General features: G+C 38.9%; 1 protein-coding gene across 1 annotated transcript; it reads right to left on the minus strand.

Moving 5' to 3' along the window:
* Positions 1–743: 743 nt before the first annotated feature.
* Positions 744–18,853, minus strand: PAICS (phosphoribosylaminoimidazole carboxylase and phosphoribosylaminoimidazolesuccinocarboxamide synthase). The gene is made up of 10 exons (XM_008701495.2): positions 18,636–18,853; positions 18,319–18,385; positions 16,141–16,338; positions 11,265–11,443; positions 9,136–9,315; positions 8,922–9,035; positions 7,969–8,052; positions 6,206–6,386; positions 4,709–4,867; positions 744–1,388 (listed from the first exon to the last, which is right to left on the minus strand). The coding sequence occupies exons 2-10, from the start codon at positions 18,332–18,334 to the stop codon at positions 1,222–1,224; spliced, it is 1,278 nt and encodes a 425-aa protein (XP_008699717.1). The 5' UTR covers positions 18,335–18,385; positions 18,636–18,853; the 3' UTR covers positions 744–1,221.
* Positions 18,854–18,931: the final 78 nt, after the last annotated feature.

The following is an 18,931-nucleotide window of genomic DNA, read 5'->3' on the forward strand; positions in this document are numbered from 1 at the left end:
CCCCACTAACCGAGGAACCTGATGCAGGACCCTGGGATCATGACCAGAACCAAAGGCAGACACTTCACTGACTGAGCCACCCAGGCATCCCTGTAGCAGAGATTCTTAACATTTTTATCCTTTGGATAAAATCCTTGATTGTCCCCTTTCCATAAAAGTGAAGACATACATAAAATTATACATGGAAGTTTAAGGGGTTCATAGACATTCAGATTAAAATTTAGTTATCTATAAAAAAGTCCTCAGGTCTGCATAATGTAACAGTGATTTCCAAATATGGTTTATAGATTGATGATGAATTATAACACCTCTCAGTAACAACCGCTCCTTTAGAGGTCAATCTTACTGGGTACCCTCCCCAGACTTCTATTGTTGTAAGAAAGAAACTAGTATGGTTATCAACTAGGAGATTCCAATTTTGGAAAATCATGGTAGGCTGAAGATTGTTAGTTTGGCTAAAACATGTATTATCAGAATTAAAAGAACTTTATGATCCATAGAGGCACCCATTATAGCTAAGTAAGATTTAGTAAATCTTTCATCTGGAATGACAAAGGTGACTCTACTTTTTTTTTTCCCATGGGATATTGCCCTGACATCCATCAGAGAAGTTTTCAGAAAAGTACCCTTTCTATGGCTCCCACAGTATCTTTTCATCTTATTTCATGTGTCTTCCCTACCCCCAACACCAATCTCAACTTTAAACAAATAAAAGCAAAACAAAACAGCATCCTGGTCTATAGCTGGGGATAAATACACATCTATTTTGAGATACTGACTGCAAATAAAACACCACACCCTTAAGATTTTGTAAAGATCATAATATAAAAGAGGACTATATTGCTCTTATCACTCTAAGATACAAACATTTTAACTTTTTAAAACTTACGGGTTGAGATACAGAAGGTCAAGTGTAACTTTAGAGCTCTATAATAGGACATTATTAGCATTTAAGGAATACATTTGGATTGTTATCTACCTGTGACCATATAGTAGCTAAGAGATTTTAAAAGTGTCCTTATAGTAATTTCACTTCCTCTGAAGAAATGTTAATATGTCCATAGAGTCTACTGATCCATGAATCTAGAGAAGCATTTATTCACTAATAAATTTTACTGTTTTCTTTGATTTAAAAACTTTCCATCTTGATTTTTTTCTGAAATGAAACAAGAAATGTAGCTTTTCTTAAAAAAAAAAAAAAAAAAAAAAAGCAATGATGTTTTATAAATTGCCCTCTCGGATTTTCTTGTCAGCCTGCTTCAAGGAAATCCATGTGTTCAATATACTTGCTCGCAGTTTCGCCCATACCAAATGGTTGTTTAATCCAAATATCTGAGCAGCAAACTGAGCTGATCCTTCTGGAGAAAGTATGGTTGAACAGCCAAGACCTATTGGTTCAGAAAGGGAAAGACAGAATATTAAGCTGTCAATTAATAATGAAAAGAGCACTTAGTAAACTTTTTTTTAAAGGTAATCTCTACACACAACATGGGGCTCAAAGTCACAACCCCGAGATCAAGAATCACATGCTCTACCAACTGAACCAGCCAGGGGCCCCTAGTAAACTATTTTATACTCAGAAAAGTCCTGTTTATCACAAACAATAAAAAGCTATTGTACCATCCTTGTCTAAAGTGGGATCTGCAGAGGAGTTCCATCTCTGCTACTGAGTGGTAAAGTGATTGTTAAGAGGATTAGTAATATTTCTCTACCATGAACAGGTATTTTATATATATCATCCATCACCTTAAGATTTTATATGTTTATTTGACAGAGAGCAAGCGTGCAGCAGGGGGAGCAGCAGGCTGAGGGAGAGGGAAAAGCAAGTTTGCCAAAGTAGGGAGCCCTATGCGGGGTCCAATCCTAGGACCCTGGGATCATGACCCGAGCCGAAGGCAGACGCTTAATGACTGAGCCACCCAGGCACCCCCATCTATCACTTTTTCACCGAATCCATCTGCAAAGAAATTCACCCTTTTCGAAGTTCTTTTCACATACAGTAAATCTTTAAATCACTGATGAAAGACAATAGAAATAAAACAAGGATCAAGTGGACAGAAGCACCTGTTCTTGGATAAACTTGAGGTATGTAAATTTTTTTGATAATTTTCTAGCTGCTACTTTTGTCTTTGCACTTGAACTATTCTAACATCTTTAAGCAGTAAAAAAGTTAAAACCAAAGAATAATTTTATGGAATACCAGGTTCTAAGTAAATTTAGTATTAATAAGATCTAAGAGAGTAACTTCCTTGGGGGCCACATGTTTACTCAGGCAGACTTTCTATTATGGAGTGGTACTATTAAGCCTGTGTTGCTCCAGTGAAGTACTAACTAGCTTACAGATCCAAAAGTTCCATTTCCCCAACAGTCTTGGAATTCATCAGGCTCTTTGACTCCCACTACCTCCAATAAGAATCAAGTATAAATCACAAGGCAAATTTATTAGTTTGTATTAATAAATCAATTTATGCAGCTCCATCACTTACTATGTGACATTGGTCAAGGTACTTAATGTTAACTTTAGTGTCCTTATCTATTAAGATGGGAGTATTCAACAAGTTAATATAGATAAAGTGCTTGGAGCAGTGCCTGGTGCATAGTAAGTACTCAATGAATGTCAACTGTTAGTAATAGTAGTAGTATTCTAGGTACAGGGTTCTACTCTAGTAACTGAAATACCTGTGCCTGCACTGCTCAGGACTCCCTTTCTAACATCATGAAAGCTTAATTAGCAAAAAGTTAGGTTATCTAGTGAGCATGCTATAAGAGAAAGAGAAATAGTTTTCAGTATTTTACAAAGGCCACATAAAACTTTTCCTCAAAAGATTATCCCCAGTTCTAGCCACCAGAATGTACAAATCTTCCAGAGTCCCTCTGTCTCCTTGGACAGTACTAGATAAAAACTGCCAAATTTTTGGTCATCACATTCTTCCTTTTTTAAACTCCACTGATAATACCTATACTATTCCTCTGGCATAAATTTAGTTATACTTTCATTTATAGCCATAGAAAATTTTTAACTAGAGAAGCTGATACAATCAGATGTCCAGCTAAAGATCTAGTTAAAGATGGATTAATCACAAGGTGTATCCCTGAAACTGTATAAAGACAGCAGTAAGTAGCTGAATGTTATATTAAAAAGTTTGTTCAGTATGTTTACTGATTATAAATCAAATATACTCGGCTGTAAAAAATATTTTTATTAAGGATATCCTATTTTTTCTATACTTGAATTAAAGATATCTGCCAAAACTTTAAAAAAATAAAAATAAAAACAGTAGTAAAGGGAATAAAGAAAATAGACATGAACATGTAAGAACAAAGAAGTAACAGTGATAACTTTTTGTCAGCTAAAAAGGAAATGGAGTGGTAACTAATTCAGTAGACCAAGAAAATTTTATCCTGAACTGGAAGCAGGGCAAGATGAGAAACAATGTGACCAACATTAAAAAACCCATGCAAAGGTTGAGGAATTAGTGGCACCCAATACCTTTGAAGGGAGAGGTGGGGGGTGAAAATGGGGCTAAAAAAAAAAGAGGACTGGCTTAAAGTCAAGAAGCAGTTAGGCCATCAGATCTCCTGCGCCACTCTATGTACCTGAGCAATTGCCCTTTTTTCTTTCCTTTTTTTTTTTTTAAAGATTTTATTTATTTATTTGACACAGAAAGCCAGAGAGGACAAGCAGGGGGAACAAAAGGGAAAGGGAAAAGCAGACTCACCACTGAGCCGGGAGCCCAATGCAGGGCTCAATCCCAGGATCCCAGGATCATGACTTGAGCCCAAGGCAGACGCTTAACTGACTGAGCCACCCAGGCGCCTCCATGATTATGATTTTAAAACTAGAGTTCTGGGACACCTGGGTGGCTCAGTCAGTTAAGCATCTGCCTTGGGCTCAGGTCATGATCCCGGGGTCCTGGGACTGAGTCCCACATCAGGCTCCTTGCTCAGCAGGGAGCCTGTTTATCCCTCTGCCTGCTCTGCCTGCCGCTCCCCCTGCTTGTGCTCTCTCTCTCCCTCTCGACAAATAAAATCTTTAAAAAATAAAATAAAATAAAATAAATAATAAAAACTAGAGTTCTTACTGTTTAGAGAAGCATATTTAAGTATAAAATGCTATGCGTGCTTGAAAATAATCTAGCAGAAAGGGCTACAGATGTAATTTCTGCTACAGATGTAATAAGATATTAAATGTTGTTTTTTTTTTTTTAAAGATTTTATTTATTCATTCGACAGAGATAGAGACAGCCAGCGAGAGAGGGAACACAAGCAGGGGGAGTGGGAGAGGAAGAAGCAGGCTCATAGCGGAAGAGCCTGATGTGGGGCTCTATCCTGTAACGCCAGGATCACGCCCTGAGCCGAAGGCAGACGCTTAACCGCTGTGCCACCCAGGTGCCCCTAAGATATTAAATGTTGAAGCTGAATAATGGGTACATGAGATTTCATGTTATTCTCTCTACTATTGTGCATATTTGAAATTCTTTAAACAATTTTTTTGGGGGGGGGTGAAAGAGAAGGCCAGCCTGAGCAGGAGGGAGAAGCAAAGAAAGAGGGAGAGAGAGAATCTCAAGCAGGCTCCATGTTCTTCACGGAGCTCGATCTCACAACCTGAGATCATGACTTGAGCTGAAATCAAGAGTCAGATGTTTAACCGACTGAGCCACCCAGGTGCCCCTTTAATAAACAATTTTTTAAAATTCATGTGTCTTACCACTGGGTAGTCGAAGAGAAGACCACACATCCTGAGCTCCCCAGTCTGGAGTGAGTGGAGGGCAGCTGATAACTGGATATGCAGTGTTACCAGACATCACTGGTCCTAAACCGTTGCTTCTGCCTGCCACTGCCACAAATACAGTAGGAATGCCATCCCCTAGGGAAATTACACATTTGTAATTGAATTGAAAGGAGATTTTAAGATAGGTTAAAACAAAATGCCTATGTGTCTTAACTCCTTCAGTTCCTTTATTAGCAGTTTCCAGAAAAAGCATAAATAAGACACTATTATTACATACTATCTTCAATATATATTTCACTTCACCACCTATTATATCTCAAGTAAACAAAGTAGAAAGAATAAGTTTGGCCATCTTTGAGATCTATAGTACAACAGGGTACCACAGTATTAGTGAGGGAATGGCTCAAAGGCCCTTCTACTATGGCTGCTTAGGCTCACCGAAACAAAGAATGACACCACTTGAACCAGTGTCTGTCCTGTTGTCCTTCAACCAACAGAGTATAGGGAGACCTTGTTAATGGAGACTGGAGGTTCAGGGGCACATTATGAATGAAGGAAGGCAAATTCAATAATATAGTACCCAAATATTTAAGACCCTTCAATATATTTTCTAACATATCTCTTAAACATTTCATTCTTTGATAAATTTTTAAGTTATTCCTTTGTTTCTTACCACAGAGATTCCTAACCTGGAATCCAAAATTTTATGTATTTGCACTTTTCTGGAGAAAGAGTTCAGGCTTTCATAGGTTTAAAAGAGAGGTCTCGGAATTTATCCCAGTTCCTTGCCCCCCGCCCCAAACCTTAATAACTATGCTCCTATAACAACTACCTCTAGAAAGCAAGCTCAAATCAACATTTTTCCCAGTTGAAAAACATTTGGTTATGTCTCCAGGACTCCATTATTTTAGATCAATACTATCCCATCAAGACATTTCTTTTATATACTAAATTCTAAAATTACTCCTTAATTTCACATTCAACTACCTCCTAGGAAAGGTTGACCACTAAAAATACTTGAAAAGATCTGTTGTTTCAACCTCAGCCTTCCCAAAATTGATGTGGGGCCTATCTTCTATTGGAGCATATTAGAAACAATACTTCAGGGGCTTCTTATTAGGTAAAGACTCATTCTAGCCTTATTTTCCTCCCATGTTTCACTTTCTTTTGGGGAGTGAGGACCTCTACTCTTTTATTTATTTATAACATTTTTTTAAAAACTTGAATGCCATCAACACACAATGTTGCATTATTTTCAAGTGCAGCCATGTTGCATTTTCAATTCTTTTTCCCTGACTGAAAAAGTGCCTAGAGAACCTTATACTCTTTGGAAGTGAGTATAGTGAAAGCCTAGGCTATCACATTTTCCCCTGTGGAAATGTGGCAAATTCTTTTTCAGTATTACTAGTCCAAACATAAAATTTTTTGTCAAAATCAGAATTTCCTGAAATGCTCTAGTTATGTGACATTTACCTTCATACTCTGCTTTAATCCTCAGAGTTTCATCTGGTCCTTTATGGGCAGATGTTACCCGAAGTTCACATGGAATGCCAAAATTTCCACAAGCCTTCTTGATTTTTTCACAGTGACTGAGATCGGAAGATGAGCCCATCAATACTACAACTCTGCACTGACTTTCTGATTTCAGAAGCAACTGGAAAAGAAAAACATGAATATGCACAAGAAAACGGCAAAAATGGATATAGAATTGAGTAACGTAAGAATAATCAGTTTACAGAGCTATAGTAAAATTACAACTGGACAGAATATTTTCTTTAATAGACCAAATTCAAGACAGAGACAAACAGAACAAAATAATTTATTTTTCAAAATAACCTCTTTATATAAAGAAAAGTGGTCTTCATAATTAAGACCTAAGGAGTAAGATAAATCAGATAAATTATATTTACTATTACAATAAAAAGCAAAGATAAATACTCAACCCTTCTAATTAATATTCAGGAAACTGTAATATAAAATAGTTCATCCTTAGATTTTATTCCATTGTGTTTAATGGAGGCTTTAAGGCATAATCAGCCAAAATAAGGAGATCATACTATAAATCTTTAAGTTAGGTGCTCAGAATTCAAAATACATGTTTCCATGGAAATGATGTTCTGAAAACTAGCTATGACCTTTGGATAACCACAAATCCTATTCAATTGCCATGGAATTATAGTAATAATATCATAAATCTAAAAGATTTATTTGAGAGAGAGAGAGGGGAAAAGGGAGGGAGAGAGCATGGGGGAGCAGGGGAGGGGCAGGGAGAGGGAGAGAGAATCTCAAGCATACTGCCTGCCAAGTGCAGAGCCTGAGACAGGGTTTGATTCCAGGACCCTGAGATCATGACCTGAGCCAAAATCAAGAGTTGGATGCTTAACATTGCAACTGAGCCACCCAGGCACCCCGATAATACCATAAATCTTAAAGTGACATTTTAAGGTCACATGGAGTTCTAATTCTCAACTCTACTTAATGGAATCCATGCTAAAGGAACTCTGAGTAGCAGTGGAGAGATGGGTAGGAAATGTAAGGGGCAGGGAGGAGACAAGGACTCTACGTTTCCCCAACAGAATTTGGGAGTGTACTGGCCAGTTTTACAGCAGGGAGTTTCAGTATGTCACTGAGGATAGTTCAGGTGGTACATTTCTTAAGGGTGTTCCTTTTTTTTTTTAAACCACCGGGAAAAAGGGCACCTAGGGTGGCTTTGCTGGTTGAGTGGATGACTCCTCATTTTAGTTCTGGTCATGATCTTAGGGTCCTGGGACTGAGCCCTGCGTCAGGCCCTGCGCTCAGTGGGGAGTATACTTCAGGATTATTTCTCTCCCTCTGCCCCTCCCCCCACTTGCACACGCACGTACACACTCTCTCTCAAATAATATTAAAAAAAACCAAAACACTGGAAAAAAGAAATAACTGCACCTTCTCACTTTTATTTTCCTTTTTTTTTTTTTTTAAAGAAAGGTTTTATTTATTTACTTAGAGAGAGAGCATGCAAGCAGGGGGAACAGCAGAGGGAGGGAGGAAGAATCCCAAGCAGATTCTGCACTAAATGGAGAGCCCGATGCAGGGTTCGACTCCATGATCCTGAGATCCTGAGATCCTGACTTGAGCTGAAATCAAGAGCCGGATGCTCAACTGACTGAGCCATCCAGGCGCCTCTATTCTTTTTTGAAGCAAGATTTTCTTGGAGAAAAACACAGAACAGCATGGGTTTACTACAAAAGTTTTACCTCCACTCTTTCTGCAACCCACTCAAAATTCTTCTTCACCATCTGGAGCCCTTCGGGGGTTACTTCCTTGAGGTCACGATATGACTAGAAAATAAAATAGAAAGTTTGGAATACAGATATTCTATTAGTAATATTCTTGCTATGAAATTATTTGATTTCTGAGTTTTGGGTAGATTATGAAAAGCTTGCATAGCAAGGAACAGATCTGAAAATGTATCTGAACCTATAAATTCATTTCCTGAATTAGACTAGAGAAAGTTCAGATAGTGAAGTACACTTATATTTTCATTTAAGAATAAGTGCTTTCTACACTAGCAACTACTATGTATTAAGTAGACAGCATCTGCCCTAGTTTTGTTTTTCATAGGACAGAGCAGAAATGGAACCTGGTAAGATCTAGAACACTTGGGACAGAGTTCCAGATCTGCCTTTTTTTTTTTTTTTAAAGATTTTATTTATTTATTCGACAGAGATAGAGACAGCCAGCGAGAGAGGGAACACAGGCAGGGGGAGTGTGAGAGGAAGAAGCAGGCTCATAGCAGAAGAGCCTGATGTGGGGCTCGATCCCATAACGCCGGGATCACGCCCTGAGCCGAAGGCAGATGCTTAACCGCTGTGCCACCCAGGCGCCCCTGCCCTTATTCTTACAATTATGAAGATATCTATCATCCTTTCAGCACCTTAGTTTTCAATTGGCCAAACAAGGATGACACTTGCTCTGTGTGACAGGCATAATAAATGAGAAATCTGTTTTGTAAATGCAAAGTACTTTTCTTATTTTTCTTTTCAGGATATAGGAAATGTGAGAGATATTTATCTTTAAAAGTAAACAGCAATCAACTCTGGTTCTTATCATATGGAACAATAGCTGCCTTTTCTTTTCCTCCCATCTTCTTACTCACCTCTATCTTGCCTGATCTTGCAAAGGATTAAAAAAAATCCTGAAGCATTACCTGTTTATCTTTCTGTTGGCTTCGATCTCCTGATGGCCAGAGTCTCCAGGAATCATTATCAATAACATCAGCAAGAACAATTTCTTTGGTAGTTATATCAACACCAAATTCAATCTAGAAACAGCATATCACCAAAGAAAAGTTTTCAAAACTCTACAACTAAAGACATTTCTCAGTTATAATCTTTACTCTTAAATCTCCATTTTATTTGTACCTTCATATCAACCAGCGTACAGTTCTGGGGCAACCAGGATTTCTCCAGTATTTCAAAAATAGCCTGCGTAGCATGACTCATGATATCCACTTCAGTCTGGCCTATAACAAGTCCAGCAAAGCAAAATTTTGCTGCAATTAGCTGTTCTTCAGACCACTGTGGATCATTATTGGCATCATCCTGAAAACAAAATACAGGAATACAATTAATTTAAATATAAAAATTTTGAATTTTTGAGATAAACGGAAGTCGTCCTTTTTTCCTTGACCATGAGTTCCTCAGATATATTTATTTTCTCTAAAGAATTAATTTTTTATTGAAATGCCCTTTAATTCACAATAATTATTTTTGTCTAGTTTTAACAGCTACTTTAAAATTCAAGATATTCAGTGAGTAACTTATTCATTTATTTGACAGAGAGAGAGCAAGGTATGCAGAGAGGCAGACAGAGGGGCAGGCAGAAGGAGAAGAGAAGCAGGCTCTCCACTGAGCAGAGAGCCCGGTATCGGGCTCGATCCCAGGACCCTGGTATCATGACCTGAGCCGAAGGCAGACACTTAACCAACTGAGCCACCCAGGCACTTTTTTTTTTTTAAATAATCTCTACACCCAATGTGGGGCTCGAACTCACAATCCTGAGATCGAGTCACATGCTCTGCCAACTGAGCCAGCCAGGCACTGCTCTTGACCTCATTTTTAATAGGAATTTATATAAGACCATAAGTCTTTAGGGATATTATTTTAACAATTCAAGAGATTTCATATAAAGGCATTAGTAAAAAAAACTTTCATTTTAGTCTAAGTAGTGTCCCAATTGCACATGAAATTTTTCTTTTATGAATTTTGGATTTGTATTATAACCATAAGATAAACATTTTAAGGTATGCAGTTTACTGATTTTACTTGATCTGGGCCAAAAGGCTGAGAGGCAATTTTAGTTCACTGTGTAAAAAATGCTGCATAAGGGATGTCTGGGTGACTAGGTCAGTTGGGCATCTGCCTTCAGCTGGGGTCATGGTCCCAGGTTTCTGGCACCAAGCCCTGCATAGGGCTCCCTGCTCAGTGGGGAGCCTGCTTCTCCCTCTCCCTCTGCTTGCTGCTCCCACTGCTTGTGTGCTCTGTCAAATAAATAAATAAAATCTTAAAACTATACAAGGTGTGCTTGGGTGGCTCAGTTGGTTGAGCATCCAGACTCTTGGTTTTGGTTCAGGTCATTATCTCACGGTTTTGTGATGGAGCCCCATGTCGGGCTCCCTGCTCAGCGTGGAGTCTGCTTAGGATTCTTTCCCCATCTCTCCCTCCCCCTGTTCCTCTCACTGCATGCTTGCTCGCCATCTCCCTCATTCTCGCTCTCTCAATAAATAAAATCTTTTTAAAAGAAAGATTTACTTGAGAGAGCGAGAGCATGCGCATGGGGGGGGGGGGAGTCAGAGGGAGAAGCAGACTCACTACTGAGCAGGGAGCCTGATTCGGGACTCAATCCTGAGACTCCAGGATCATGATCTGAGCTGAAGGCAGTCGTTTAACCAACTGAGCCACCCAGGCATCCCAAAAAGCAGTTTCAATAAAGAAAACCAATAGAAATTTATAACCACTGATTCCTACATCTTTATTATGTTTTTGCTTAGAAGAGATATTGGTAATAGTTTTTCTGTATCTGAATATAAAAAGATCCCTTGTATTCACCTTACTTCAAACTCTTTTAACTAAAAATTTAAAAAGTTTCTGAATTGTTATTTTCTTCCCAATAACTGCTAATTTTATTTTTAAAATTTATTTATTTTTTAAGGATTTTATTTAACTTTAATAACGTTTAAATCTTTTGACTTTGAAATTATGTTTGTTGCTATATTATAGTAAGACACAGAAGCACAGGGGCGCCTGGGTGGCTCAGCCGTTAAGTGTCTGTCTTCGGCTCAGGTCATGATCCCAAGGTCCTGGGATCAAGTCCTGCATTGGGTTCCCTGCTCGGCAGGAAGCCTGCTTCTCCCACTCACACTCCCCTTGCTTGTGCTCCCTCTCTCGCTGTCTCTCTCTCAAATAAATAAATAAAATCTCTTAAAAAAATTAAAAAAAATAGTCTCTGTACTTAAAAAAAAAAAAAAGACACAGAAGCATAAAGTAATTACCTTGAAAAACAGCTCCACTTTAGGTGGGTAAAATTTATATCCCTCCTTGACACCAGGATTTCTTTTGAGGAAAGAACCAGTTGCTATTCTTCTACAAACCCATTCAATTGGAATCATTTCACACTTAGGTGCAATGAAAGCTGTCTCCCCACATTTTCTGGTGAAAGCAGTTTTGATACCTACATATTGATAAAAAGTTTTTTAAAAAGCATTAAAATTGGGCATAATAAAACTGCTGTTTACAAAAAAAAAAAAAAATGCAACAAAAACCCCATCTAGTCAAATACGTTATCCTTAAATGATACTGCCAAAAATAAATTAACTTGAAAAAAAAATAGAAGTAGGAAAACAAAATTATTAGTATGGCTTTCTTAATGCTTATCAAAATATTTAATAGTATTTCATATTAATGTTACATGGCAAAGTATATAGTGGATCAGAAGGTCAGGGTCCTGGTGTCTTTACCATTTATTCATTCATTCATGCATTCAAAAAATACTTATGAGTAATTCCTCTGCCACTGCTTACCTAACTTTGCATAAAGCATATAACTCATCTAGATGGTACTAAATTATGTTTAAATCAGATTTGGTTATATGATTCTCATATCTGACAGTCCAGTGTTAAATAGGCCTTATAAAATATCAATCCACTTATCACAATCAGGTGCAGCCCTACATTTTGGATCACCCTTTTCTCCTCACGTTTGAAAAAAATAATCCCTGAGAGAAAGTATCCAACAGGTAGCAGCAAGAATAGTGGCCAATCTGGCCAAGAGCAAAGAAAACATTTCTTTCTTTCCCTTCTTTTCTACTCAAACTGATTTTGGAAAACTAAGATAAAAAGCTAGTTTTTGACAGGAGCTATTTTATTTGGGGATGTTGGAAAATAACCTCTCTAATAAGTTATGCTATATAATCAACCACCTGATCCAGCAATTCCACTTCTAGGTATTCTAGGTACTAACACTGCAACTTGAAGATAAGCATTATTATGTTAACCCATACAGGTTTCTAGGAGATGTTTTAATCATATTAATGCTACAGGATTCCTTTGTGCTGCCATATAATAACATACATATATATTTCCCTATATGAAGAGAATCTACATTTATGTAAGACCTGCACTGTTCTAAGTGTTTTATATGTTATCTCATTTAACCATACATAAAAATTTTCAGATAGGTATCATTACATTTTACAGTGAAAGAAACAGAGGCTCAAAGAAGTTAAGTAATTTGACAAGCTGGGTCATGTTGCCAATCAGTAATGGTGCCTGGACCAGTTTCAAAACCTGTATTGTTTTCTCTGTACTCCCTCTGGGTTTGACCAGTAAGATTCAACTGAAACAGGGAATTGTGATATGCTACATGAACAGGAACTCTGGGAAAGAATAAGAGTGTAAGTAAATGGTCATTTTAACCCTTAAAGAATGACTGGGCTCATGCTCATGGATAGGCAAATGATTTACATCAATCCTGAATTGCAGATGGTAACTACATGCCTGGCTTTAAGAGCTCTTCCTTTTAAGATCTGTTAATCATTAGACATATGTGCTCATTTGTCTATCAAGCTTAAAAGACTAGTATCCAAATCTACTGTTTAAATATAAACAATAGTTACTTTTACTCAGAGGAATACTCTTCCTCACATCTAAGAGAACCAAAAGCACAGAATTAATTTATGGTAATGATCTAGTACAGGAAAAAAAAATTGCTTCCAAAAAAAAAATCAAAAAGACTCAGTTTAGATGATATAATGATTGCTTCTAATATGCATACTAATCATCTTAGCAAAATTCATGACTGGGGGGGATGAAAAAGAATTCTCCCCATGTCTCACTGTTTACAGAATTTAAGCCTCCTATGAAGATTACTACGGAAATGTCACTTCATACTCTGAATCACAACTGCAGCGTGTGACAGCTACTCAGCCCACATATCCCTAGGGCCACCCATGTATTAAGGCCGCCAGGCTCCTCATCTGTGGTTTAACAACTGCAGGACTTATATCCATTATCACTACATACACTTAAACGTAATTATGGTAGGTTTCTGTGGGAGAACTGAGACTTAAAAGGTAAAGTACTGAGACCAAATCCACACATTTCATAACTCAGATATAGCATATATGATATTATTTCCACAGAAAAACAGTATTACTTGTATCTCTTATTTGTATAGTATTTTACAGTTTGCTTACGATTGACAATGAGAAAACCAGAATCCTGATATATAAAATCTCATTTGGTGCTCTTACCATTCTAACTTCTAGAAATACCTTAATTAGGAACATAACCTTGGTTATAAAGAAAGCAATTTTAAATAGACCACTGGTGGTCAACTAGACATAGCATTTATTTAACTATCAGCAAGCAAAAATTAGATAAGGCAACAGAACTCCTAATCTGTCCTCTAAAACAAATCTAAGAATTTTTTAAAATTTAAGTTTTCCTTATTTCCTTAAGTGTATAAAACCTGAAAAACATCTTTCAACATTTCCTGTGAACCAAGTAAGTTTTAGTTATGTTAAATGTGCCATTACAGTAGTTTAAAGGTCATTGTTGGAGTACTTCATTTAGGATGACAAACTTTCCCAGCTTTCTCAGACGCAGGACTTTCAGAGTCAAAACTGGGAAAGTCCTGGACAAAGAGAGACAATTTGGGTCACTTTAATTCACTTTTTGTTAAGCCCCATAAAGTGCACTGAATAGTCCCTTACTGAATAAGCAAATAAAAACTTGGGCCTGTACTTATCTTCCATTATTTGAAAGTATATATAAAACGTGTGTGTGTGCACGCACGCGCGTATGTGTGTGTGTACGCATAAAGCCCCGCAGCTATGTATAACTACTATGGGTACACAGGAACTAATTTTTTTATTGTGAACAATTTATAGTATTAAGCAACTTTTTAAAATTTTAATACGTATACGGAGAATGAGATAACTTGGCAAGTTAAAAATGGATCACTTATCTTTAGAGCAAAAGGAACCCAAAATTAGTTTGATGCTCTCTATAGCAATCTACTCAGTCCCTGAGAAACCACCTATCAAGGAAGCCTTGAAATAAAAATCCTAAAATCGTATTACTTAGGAACTGTGGGTGGTCCTTTAAATTTATCAGAACATACTTACTTTCAATGTATAGAGGGATTTATGATGTAGATGACAAATTAGGCTGGCAATTAAATGTTTTTTTCCCCCACACTACCTTAAAAATGTTAAACAGAAAACTAGGAAAGAGGCAAAACTATTCAAGAACACATTCTGTATTGACAGAATTGATTTAATTTGAATTACCTTGTTATTTTGTGGAAGGCAGGTACATCTATCCTGACTAGGAAACAAAGGCATTAAGTTCCCCTTTGGATTTAGAAGATTAATTTAAGAGATTATGGACATACCCTGAAGGTATTGCGGGTTCGGTTCTATGCCACCACAATAAAGCAAATCAAATAAATTTTTGGTTTCCCAGTGCACATACAAGTTATATTTACACAATACTATGGTCTATTAAGTGTGTGACAGCATGACATCTAAAAAACGTATATAGTTAAAAAATACTTCATTGCTAAAAAACGCTATCTGAGCTTTCAGCAAGTTGTGATCACTGATCACAGTTTACCATAACAATAAAATAATGAGAAAGTTTGAAATATTGAGAGACTTGCCAAAATGTGATGGCAACATGAACAGAACAAATGCTGTTGGAAAAATGGCACCAAGAGACTTGCTCAATGAAGGGGCAGGACTGCCACAAACCTTCAATTTGTTTAAAAAAAAAAAAAGGCAGTATCATGAAACACAATAAAGCAAAGTGTAATAAAACAGGGTATGCTTGTAATGCTTACTGGAAGCTCTAAGAAATGAAAGGGCAACTGGCTAGCAAAAGGAGACAAAATTATTAAATTATAGAATTAGAACTGGGATAGTAAAAAACAAAGCTTTTATTTTATAGATAAGGAACCAGAGGCTTCAAAGGTTGACTGATCCAAGGCAATGAGGCCTTTTACACAGGAGGAAAAGAGCTCAAATCTTTTATTAGCTGAAATTTCATATACTACAGACAAATCAGCATTGACTGAATCCCTGAAGAAAAGCCCATTATCTTAATTCCCCTTTCTTTAATCCAAGTGCGCTCCACAGAATGTTCTGATCTAATCTTTTTGAATAGATGTCTCTATAGAAAATAGTCTTCTTTCAGTTTTAGAGTAGAGATAACCCTGGAGATCTTTGATCTATTCAAATCCCTCACTTGGGGCGGAATGAGAAGGTGTGGTGGCAATCTTCAAGCACTTTTCAGGGCTTTCAAGTGGAAAAGGGATTTGAAATTCTGTCTTATTTCCAAGGGACAGAGCAAAGAATAACTGCATAGAATTTTAGGTACCAAATTTCAGCTCTTCTATGAGAGCTGCCTAATACCAGAACAGGCCTCCTTCATAGATAGGTCTCTCCTAGGACATCTTCCTAAGAGAGAAAAGTTACAGAAAGGATATGCATGCCAAAGACCATAGCAAACTGTAAAGATTCCTTAACTAATGATACTACTTACTAATTTCCAAATTAAGCATTGTAGTGAAATTTAAGAGTTCCTGCTTTAAGTAACCTTAGCTTTTGAAACATCCCCAAACACGTTCTTAATCCAAATAATGTCATCTCCCATGAAAGAGATCAGAGTGTGCGGTGTGTGGGGGGGGGCAACATTTAAAAGGGAGGAGGTTGTGGGGGGAGCCATGTACCTGTTTTCCTATAACAACTGAAAATATCACTGGTAGCCAACATGTTCTTAATTGAAATAATGCCGTTTCCCCATGAAAGGACCAAATGTGTGTGAGAGACAGAATGTGAAAGGGTAGGCCACGGGGAGAGCTACTTACCTGCTTCCTTTAACAACTGAAAAATACAACTGGTAGTTTTATTTGAGATTGCAGCTTTTCCTTCCAGGTGATTCTTTCTGGCTGCATTTCCTGCTGTTATCTGGTCCTTGGACTGCAGGAGGACTTTTCCTGGACTATCTGGCAATTCATAAACTTCTTTTGTTTTACCCTCATAGAGTTTTTTACCAATATTCAGTACTGTGGAGATAAAATGGAGACATCAGATTTCAGGAAAAATTTCCTAAAGACTAAGTTAGGGGCGCCTGGGTGGCACAGCGGTTAAGCGTCTGCCTTTGGCTCAGGGCATGATCCCGGCGTTATGGGATGGAGCCCCACATCAGGCTCCTCTGCTATGAGCCTGCTTCTTCCTCTCCCACTCCCCCTGCTTGTGTTCCCTCTCTCACTGGCTGTCTCTGTCTCTGTCGAATAAATGAATAAAATCTTTAAAAAAAAAAAAAAAAAAAAAAGGACTTAAAATTTCAAAGAGAAGAAATCACCCCTCATGCTCCTAGAACACAGACTCATTCTCAGTACTGGCATTTTTTAGTGTCTGTGTGCCAGGTACACTAGTGATATACCAGTAAACAAGACAGAGTTCCTGCTCTCAAGCAACCTGAGTCTGAGGGAAGCTGAAATTAAACAGGACATCATAGTAGGTATGATGTGAGAAATATAGAGACTACGGGATCACAGGTTCATAGCAGGCCAACCTAAGCTACTCTAGACACCAGAGAAGGAAGTCTAGAACAAAGAGAGGTTGAGGTTGAGATCTGAGGCAGAATAAACATTAAGCCAGAAGAGGGAAAGGGGTTAGTAGTGGTGGTGAAAAAAAGACCAAGGGGTAACAGTGCAGGGCAGGACTTCAGTATGGTTGGAGAACTGTATGTGTGGGTGTGTGTGTGTACACTGCTATTGGGCAGGGGAGGGAGGGCAGCAGGTACAGAGTAGTAAAGAATGGCAGAAGAACTGAGCAGTGGTCCGATCAACTAGTGGAGGTGACCATTAAACAAACCAGTTATAATTGTTTAATAGTTACTGCTGCAGGGTACCTAGAGGATGAATCCTGATCCTACCGTAATGTCCTGATTCACTGACAAGGTTTAAAAGGCCCCTCAAGTTAGAGCCTCCGCTTCGTGCTCCAACGTCAGACTTCTTTATTCCCTTTCCAGAACTCTAATTTCTGTAACTGAATTTCTATATCCCACTCCCAGGCTTTTGACATGCTCTCCCTAGGCCCAAACAGTTTCCCTCCCTTGCATTTCACTATTCATCCTTCAGGCTTCATAAATCATGCTGACAGTGTTTCAATTTTATCCTAAGAACAACCATGTGGCTTTTAAGCACTTCAGCAAAAATGACAGATTTCTATATTAGATTAAGTCTATAATTTTTTTTACCTAAATTCAATTTTTCTGTGTGGAAGACAATGTACCGACCAGCCAACACAAGCAATTTGGTTCACCATAATTTAGAAATTGAGTGTGTGGGAAAGAAAAAAATGTTTTATCAGCATAAATGTCACAAGCGATATTTTCTGAGGACCTAATCACTCGCAGATAACAAGATTACGTAAATAGGATAAATGTAAAGTGAATCAAGGCAACTCTTTGCCTGGTGCTTTTGGAGCTCTTCAAAGTCATCATGGCATCAACGACTATAACACACACAAAATCTGGACCAAAGAAAGTAAATTTTTCAATAGGTTCAAATATTAACTTTCCAGAAATAACAGTCTATTGACTTAATAGTAAAAGCAAGACTGAAAAATCAATACATATGTTCCTGTGATTGTTCTGCAGTAACTATTGATTACCAATATGATTTCCAGGCACCTCTCCAACCCGTAGCCATTTCTCTTTCTAATCACCCTCTTCCTCTACTTTGTTTCTTTTCCCCAACCCAGAGCTAGTTCCGAGTATTTCAGAAAGTTCGATGAGGCCCGGGAGCGCTGGGTTTTCCTACGCCTCGCTTGGCGGTGCCCGGGCCACGTGTCCGCCCGCTCAGCGGCCTAGTGGGGCGGCTGCAAGACCAGGCACAGCCCGGGAGGAGGCTGCCAGGAGAGCCGCGGGGCGCGTTGGTGTCGGCGGCGAATCCGTAACCTCCAGGCGGGAGTGGTGGCGGGAAGACCGTGGAAGGCAGGGAGTCCCCGGCCGATTCCGGGGGCTGCCTGTTACTCACCCTCAGCTGTCGCCATTATCCTGCGTGGGCTGGGGGCAGCGGCCGCGCTGGGAAGACAGGCAAGACTCTGGAAAAGAGGAGTGGTCAGAGAGGCTCACGTGGCGGGGAGGGGAAGCGGCCGACAGACACACCCCCGGCCAGGCCTAGTATTCCTGAGCGCCCAAACGTGCTCTCCGGTAGCAACGCAGTCGGCCGGGACGGAACCCCGGAGGTCTCTGCCGCCCAAGAGCAACTTCGACTCCGGGAGGTAGCTCTACCCCCGAGGCTTCCCGCCGCGCAGGCGCAGAAACACAGACTGCCCCCCGCCCCCCGCTCACCCTAGTGCGCGGGCGCTGTTCCAGAAGAGGCGAAAAGTGGCGCGCACTGGCGGCCCCTCCCGCTTCTACAGAGTCTCGTTGACCAGCTCCCTTCTTCGCAGCGAGACAGGTTCATAGGTTGGAGCGTACCAAGTAGTGACGGTCGGGGGAAAGCATGTGAGGAAGGCCATACAAAGTTTACATTCTCTGGGACAGAAATGACGTTAACCCTACTACTCTCATCACCCCAGTCTTGGGTGTTAGAAAACAACGGAGATGTCCACGTGCAGAAAAAGTAGTTTCCCGTAGGGATCCGG

This window comes from Ursus maritimus, unplaced genomic scaffold (genome assembly GCF_017311325.1).
Source record: "Ursus maritimus isolate PB19 unplaced genomic scaffold, ASM1731132v1 scaffold_8, whole genome shotgun sequence".
Lineage (NCBI taxonomy): Eukaryota > Metazoa > Chordata > Mammalia > Carnivora > Ursidae > Ursus > Ursus maritimus.